This window comes from Diabrotica virgifera, chromosome 4, assembly GCF_917563875.1.
Source record: "Diabrotica virgifera virgifera chromosome 4, PGI_DIABVI_V3a".
Taxonomy (NCBI): Eukaryota; Metazoa; Arthropoda; class Insecta; order Coleoptera; family Chrysomelidae; genus Diabrotica; species Diabrotica virgifera.
The window spans coordinates 166,419,851-166,427,846 of record NC_065446.1 but is presented as its reverse complement, the minus strand read 5'-3'; the positions used below and the strand labels follow the sequence as shown (position 1 = coordinate 166,427,846).

At 31.9% G+C, this 7,996-nt stretch overlaps 1 protein-coding gene across 1 annotated transcript; it reads left to right on the top strand.

The window, feature by feature from the left end:
* Positions 1-406: 406 nt before the first annotated feature.
* Positions 407-3,186, top strand: LOC126884006 (growth arrest and DNA damage-inducible protein GADD45 gamma-like). The gene is made up of 3 exons (XM_050649784.1): positions 407-676; positions 1,553-1,772; positions 2,578-3,186. The coding sequence occupies exons 1-3, from the start codon at positions 633-635 to the stop codon at positions 2,788-2,790; spliced, it is 477 nt and encodes a 158-aa protein (XP_050505741.1). The 5' UTR covers positions 407-632; the 3' UTR covers positions 2,791-3,186.
* Positions 3,187-7,996: the final 4,810 nt, after the last annotated feature.

Below are 7,996 nucleotides of genomic sequence, written 5' to 3'. Positions count from 1 at the left end.
GTCCAGGAATGTTAAGCTTTTCCTACCCGGTAAACAATGTACTATTTCTTACATTTAAAAGGCCTTTTTCAAATTTTTCCTCAATAAATTTTTGAACATTTCCTTACTCGAAAATTATTCCAAAACCTAAAATCTTTTCCCCTTTACGAAATGTTTAACTGCCTAACACGAGTGTTTTTACCTCAAGGTCCAACAACTATTTATATTCAATCGCTGAGTGTGCTATGCAATAATGCAATCTGTGATTTTCAAAACAAAACAAAACAAATTTCCCCACAAATTCTCTTTCGACCGCTGGTGGAAAAAGCCTTCGCCGATCAAGTATTCCCTGAATCTGAACTACAACGGTTCTCAGTGACCCCCACTTCGTTCGTACTCGATCCGCTATAAAAGCGGTCTCAAGGATCCAAAAGTCAAAAACGTTTCAACGCTAGCGAGTGATCAAGTGAATAGTAATTTTATATTAACGTGGTTACAGCAGTATTGTGACATATTACACAACTTTGCATCCAGCTCCATCAGCATCTTTTTGGATTACAGTGCAGTGTAAAACAATTTCTAGTTTTGAGTTTTTAAATTGTTCAAAAGTGTATCGATCGATTAGATTGAGTTCTTCTACCAGTTCTTTAAAAATGTGTGTGGAAACTGAAAACCAAAAATCTGAAATGTTCAACAGGTAGGCATCATTATTTCTTATTTCTAATTAACCTATACTATACCTAACATTCCAGAATTTTTTAAAATAAAAATTGATAGGTATAATTAAATTTAGATATCAAAATTTTTGTATTACCTAATTTTTATTACTTAACTCATAATTTATTATGTACTTATAGGTACATACTTTAAATCTTTCACTTTATTCAGTAATTTTATCACTTTTTCATGTGAAAGAATTAATCTAATTAATTAAACTAAGAGCAGAGGCGCAAAATTTCGAGCCAATGCTTTTTGAATGCATTCATTTTTTCGAATTCTGATAAAATTAATAAGTAGGTATTTTTGAAAAATTTAAATGCAGAATGAAAGATTACTTTATTGCCGAGGACCGAAAGTCCCTTAGAATAAACAAAAAGTTTCTTTTGAATGAAATATTCGATATTAAAAATCACAGAATCACACTCAATACTCTCTTGTTCTTTACACCTGTGTAACTTATTCAAATAATAAATAAACATCATAGAAGTTTTCAGGGACTTTCGGCCCTCGGTAATAATATAGGCAATCTTTCATTCTAACTTTAAATTTTTCAAAAATACTTATTAGTTTTCCCAGGATTCGAAACAAATAAATGCGTTTGCCCGAAATTTTGCGCCTACGCTCAACAGAAACATAACATCGTTTTTATGTAACATTTTTATTACGCCACATGTAACAAATCGTTTTTTTTTTAATATTTTCAAGATGAGTAGCTCATCTTCCTTCCAATTTTTTTTTCATGTCGATACCCTCAAGACTCTTCTAATACGTAAACTTATCACTTAATAAATGAATAAAAAACACTTAGCGATTTTAGAACAATGATATTAATGAGTTTTTTCTTTTGTTTCAGAACTAAACTAAGTCGTGCTATGCACGCCATGCTAACCCAAGCAAAATCAAACAGTCGCCTAATTTGTGGACTACTTCCTACCATAACCCACCTTGAAAGTTCACCTGAAGATGTAATATTTTGTCTACTTCCTCAAACCAGACCAGGCGATGCCAGTGCACATATGCAGACAGTATTGTTACAGGCCTTTTGTTATGAAAACTACATACCAGTCATTCAGGTAGGTTTTATGATTTATTAGTAAAATACCAGCCATTACAGTCCTTTACTTTCATAATTTGACATATAAAAAATTACTTTTTTCATTACTGCAAATGTTCTACTTTTTGTTACTTCATTAAAATACTTTGTGCTTAAACACATTATACTTACAATTTCTTATATTTTATTTCTAAAATATTATTATGCGGGCGTTTGAAAGGTAAAAGGTTGTAACCCACAAATCAACTTTTTTCAGGAAGTAAAAAACACTCCATTCAAGTAATTTTATAAGGAATTAGCCTAATAATTTTTTTCACTAATTTATAGATGATTTATGCCTGGTTGCACCAACAGATCTTAAGCTCCACCTTAGCTAAGCTCTACTTATAGATAGGGCCTCCTTGAGTATCACTTACGTTGCACCATAATTTTAGATTCTTACCTTATTATCAATAATTATTATATCTATTATTATATTATGGTATTCTTATTGTAATATATTATAATTATATTATATTACTTCTTATGATATTCTCGACCAGTGATGTGGGAGAGACATCACTGTTCTCGACTTAAGCTTAAGATCTGTTGGTGCAACCGGGCATTATTGATCTACAAATTAATGGAAAACATTATTAGGTTCATTCCTCATACAATTACTTAAATGTAACGTTTTTTCTACTTCCTGAAAAAAGTTGATTTGTATGTATACAACCTTTTCCCTTTCAACTGCCGACAATATTATTCATTACACATTAGTTTCATAAAAAATTATTTTGATTATTTTGAATAAAAAACTAAAGTTTTGCTTTCTTTTGTTACAGGTGGACAGCAGTGAAAAATTAGCTGATTATTGTGGAGAAACCTACTCCGAAAAACAAACCAATTGCACTTGTGCCATAGTAACCAGAGACTTCAGCTTGCCATCTACTCCAGAGGATGAGATTCCTATGTCGCCCACAGAGAAGATGTTAGCAGATTTTTATGATTTTACCTTGGAGCAGTCAACAAAACCAATTATTGAATTGCCCAGTTGAATTTATTCTGATTGAACATACCACAAAGAATATATTCAAAAAATGGTCAAAAAACCTGCAGTTGGCAGCTACAGTGCTTCTGGAGTGATAGGTGTCACCATGATGTCTTGAATGGCATAGAATGCATTTATTGTAAAGGTGTCCTCTTAAGAAATCTAAATTTAAATTTATATTGGACACAAGATCCTATCTTGTTTTTCTTTTGCTTTGCTGCAGGAAGCAGGCATTGCAATGGTTCTAGGATTGATTATGTATAGATTGTTTGACATTACTTTAACAGTCTAATGTTGATAAGTTTATTTTGTAATAGATAAAATCAGAAGAGATTTTCTGTAATGTGTATAATGTTGTTAAGACAAACATGTAAGATTTTTTGAGAATAAATAAGTGATAGAATTTTTTTGTTTCCTTTCTGTAGTCCAAATTTGACTGATACATTTTTCATTTTTGTGTACCTATCAAATATTACACCATCCAAATCCTTTATTACTACTTTTATTCAGTTAGTAAAGTTGATGATATATTTTGTCAATCAGTTTCATTAACAGTTTCAATAGTTTTTCCTTTCAATATTTCTTAAATAAGCATTTAAGGTCAGAATATCATATACTAAATAAATGTTATATTTAGATATTAAGGGCGTAGGAGCAAAATTCCGGGCCAAGGCCAATGCATTCATGCATTGCATTCATTTTTTTCGAATTCTGAAAAAACTAATAAATATTTTTGAAAAATTAAAACGCTGATTGAATTTACCAAGACGCTGATTGAATTACATTATTACCAAGAACCTAAAGTCCCTTAGAATAAACAAAAGTTTCTTTTGAATGAGATATTTGAAATTAAAAATAACACTAAATTTTAACACCCTGTAACTTATTAAAATAAAAATTATAGAAGTTTTCAGGGACTTTTTGCCCTCGATAATAATTTAATCTTTCATTCTGCGTTTAAATTTTTCAAAAATACTTACTAGCGTTCTCAGGATTCGAAAAATAAAAATGAATGCATTTAAAAAGCATTTGCCCTAAATTTTGCTCCTACGCTCTTAAGGTTTGAACTAGTTTTAATGGGATTTGGATATTAAATTTCTGTTTGAAGAACATCTAATTAAAAGATGTTTGTTTTTGTTACATAATGATACCTTCCTATTTTATGAAAATCATCATGATTCATGATGTACATACACATACCTACATCAAGGCTATAGATTAAATAACAAGTAGGTAATATAAACAAGTATTTTTTTAAAACTCTATGATTCTTTCCACAATACTTATAATTTTAAAATATGTCAAAATACCAACTAAATAAAATAGCATTTCACAGAAATTAGAATCATTTAACAAGAAGTAACTGTGAACTGTGATGCAGGCCTGCAGGAGATTCTTTATAGAAAAACTATCAAAGAGGCATTTGGATAGAATCATTTTTATCATATTTTAAGTAAACATAAAGTATATCTTTGAATGAAAATACTTTAACATTCTTAAAGTATAAACGATTATATTGTTTTAAAATAGATTAGATTAGAACTAACTAGAAGAGATTTATTGTTGTAATTATAGGTAGGTAGGTTTTTAAGTCCGACATGTAAGAATTTTTGGAGAATAAACAAATGAATGGACTTTAAGCTTCCCTTATTAAAGTATAAAAGCTAAGTTTATTTTGTAATAGATGAGTAACTGGAAGAGATTTTTGTAATGTGTATATTATGTACTTATATTATTAAGACAAACATGTAAGAATTTTTGACGAATAAATAAATCAATGACATAATTTTTTGTTTTCTTTTATTATTTCAAATTTGACATGACTAAACTGAAAATACATTTTCCCGTTAGTGTACCCAGTAATAGCCATGTGAAATCATATGAAGATTTGATCTGGGCGTTAGGAAATGGGTGAGTCACAAAGTTTCACCAAAAAAGCGAATATTTCGCGAAATGAACGTCAGATCGAAAAACTAAAAAATAAGTCTTCAATATTTTTCAAAAATCTATCGAATGATACCAAACACGACCCCCACGGAGAGAGGTGGGGGGTAAATTCAGTGGTCGTTTGCCAAAAGCAGATATGTCCATTTTTGGTACTTTTCAGGAGAGGAAATTCAAATTTCCACGACGGCCATAAAATTACAGTTATAGCTTATATGTCAATTAGCTGTATAAACATTAAACTCAAAACCAAATATGATATTTCTAAAACTGTGATTTTATGGACATCGTGGACATTTGAATTTGCTCTTCTGAAAAATATCGTAAGTGAACATATTATCAGCTTTTGGCAAACGGCCAATCAATTTAAAATGCTTTTAAATTTATGCACCCCGCGATATTTCGCGAAATGAACATCAAATCGAAAAACTGATGAAAAATACACGTATTCATAAAACAGTAGGTCATAAAACCAAAAAAAGTTAAGTTTTCCATTTTAGTGGGCGCTTGACATTTTTTAATTTAATTTTCCATTTCCAACAATCGTTTTTTCCGATTATAACGCCATCTATCCATAATTCGAAAAAATGTTTATGAAAAAAATGAAAAAAGTTACTTATTTTTACGTAAGGAATCCAAATCTGCAATAAAACATGGGGGCTCCTATTTACGATTTTAAAGTAACCCCCCACCCTACCTCCGTGGGGGGTCGTGTTTAGTGCCATTCGATAGATTTTTCAAAAATATTGAATAATTGTATTTTACAGTTTTTCGATCTGATGTTCATTTCGCGAAATATCGCGGGATTCGTATATAAAATATTAAATTTACCCCCCATCCCTCTCCGTGGGAAGTCGTGTTTGGTATCATTCGATAGATTTTTAAAAATATTGAGCACACATTTTTTAGTTTTTCGATCTGGCATTCATTTCGCGAAATATTCGCTTTTTTCTTGTGAAACTTTGGAACTCGCCCATTTTCTTAAGCCCGGCTCAAATCGTCAGATCTTTTGCATGTACCTACTTAACTTACCTTATCTTAATCTGACAATTTCGGTATTTTTAAGGATAGATTTTTTTTTGGGCCCCCCTTAACGAACTCCCCTGTGTTAAGAGCCAATATATGGTATAGGTACATCTGCAGGGTACAAGGTTTCTCCCTATATGATAATCTGACGCGCTCGAGTAACTGCAAAAATTCCCGCTTCGGCTCCCCTACCAAAACAGGATCCCCTCCCCAACGGAGGTGGGGTGAGCTGTTACTTTAAAATTTTAAATAGCCCCCATTTTTTATTGCAGATTTGGATTCCGTACGTAAAAATAAGTAACTTTTATTCGAGACATTTTTTCGAATTGTGAATAAATGGCGTTATAATCGGAAAAAACGATTGGTGGAAATGGAAAATTAAATTGAAAAATGGAAAGTCCCCCACTTTATGGAAAATTTAACTTAACTTTTTTTGGTTTTAGGACCTACACTTTTTGACCTTTTGAATTTTGAGTAAGTACCTACCTATAGACAGTGGCGTCATCGAATCCCGACTTCCATACACCCAAAACACATAAGCAGCAAACCATCTATCTACGACCCTATTCCAATACACAACAACTCACATAGTATTATGGAAAATAAATAATATGAAAGAATAAATATATTTTACTCTATAAATGGTAAACATTTTCCGGTCCTGTGTGGCAATTTCAATGCCAAAATCGGAATAAAATTGGACGCTACCTATCGAAGAAGCACTTGGAAATTTTGGAACGTAGTGCAGAAATGATCGTGGGTCGTGGAGAAAGACTGCTGAGCTTTCTGTTGAAACAACTTCAGTATATCAAATGAACAGTTTCTTCGATAAAAAACTCAATAGATAATGGACATGGAGAAGTCCAGATGCTCGAACGAAAAACGAAATAGATTTCATAATCACTAACAAAAAATATGTGATCAAAGACGTAACCGTGCTGAACAAGCTGGCTACCGGTAGTCACCATACCCAGATAGCATGTAAACTTGTGGCAAGTTTGTGTCAAGTTTGCTGCAATATTGTTATGACAAAGATGATGATTCAAGTTTGTACCAACTTCGCTGCAAGCGTACAGTTGCAAAGCCACGTCACGCGTGCCATATATTTGGTTGACATACACGTTACGGTCGGTTCGGTTCGGTTTCGTTCGTTACCCTGACTGATGTCGCGCCCACGAAAACGAGAGTGTTGCCACCGGTGGTAAATTCCCCTTTCTGCGAGAATTTTCAATATAAAAGGGAACAAGTTAACTTATAAGGGGATCTTTGCTCCAGTCCAAATTGTAAAATATTTATAAAATTCAAAATATTTGAAAATCATTCAACATATTTTCACAGATTTTTTAAACAGGAGCATAGGAGGGAATTTTATCATAAAAGTGGGAATTTTAAGGTACGTTGAGGGAAAAGCTTACTCGACAGCTGGCAACACGGGAAAAGAAACCTGCCATTCTGCCAAGCTGTGATAATTTGTGGTTAGGTATGTCCTGTCATATGTTGATATTTTTCTTTGATTTTTTTACAACATTTACCTTACAATTCTCAGAGACTATTACTTTAATTACTAAGCTGAAGCTTGTTTTCTTCAGTTTTTTATAGACCCACCTACTTGTGATTAGGTACAGATTGGTATTCTTTTTGCTTTGGTGAAATTGAGGTAAGTTTTTTTATGTTTTTCGTAGCTTCTAACTGTAGTTACATACATATTATCCAAAATAAGCATATTATAATATATTATTTATAAATAAGTTTTAGGTTTTATTATAAAATTGTTACTTTAACATGTTTTTATCTCCTTTAATAGTAAATATTATAGACTAAGAGCCGCTCTAGGTGAAATTTCTTAATCATTTTAGGCACGATGGGACCCTATAACTTAAATAGTAGAACATAAAATAAAACGTTTGAACACTGTGCCGTCACTTTTCAGTGGCACATGCGTCGACAGTGGCGCATCAAACTTTCCACTTATGGACGGGATAAATAAATTAAAAGTTAACAGAACTTACTAACAGAATTAAATTTTTTTTATTTTTTAAGTTCTATGTGATTAACACATAGGATTCATCGTGATTTTAACCCACCACCCCCCTTCCCCCTGCCCCCACCATCAAAAACTTCATTTTTCGTTTTTATTTTTTTTTTGGTGGGATGCAATCAATTTTAAAATTTCAAAAAATTCACATGCATAGTTGAGGCTTTTATAAAACATGCCTATTTTTTATAGACCCATTGAAACCTCT

Bases quoted from the DNA above. Each gene is read 5' to 3' on its own strand.
- LOC126884006 (XM_050649784.1), top strand. From the start codon at position 633: ATGTGTGTGGAAACTGAAAACCAAAAATCTGAAATGTTCAACAG. The intron at 677-1,552 runs GTAGGCATCATT...CTTTTGTTTCAG, and splicing joins AAATCTGAAATGTTCAACAG to AACTAAACTAAGTCGTGCTA. The intron at 1,773-2,577 runs GTAGGTTTTATG...CTTTTGTTACAG, and splicing joins ACTACATACCAGTCATTCAG to GTGGACAGCAGTGAAAAATT.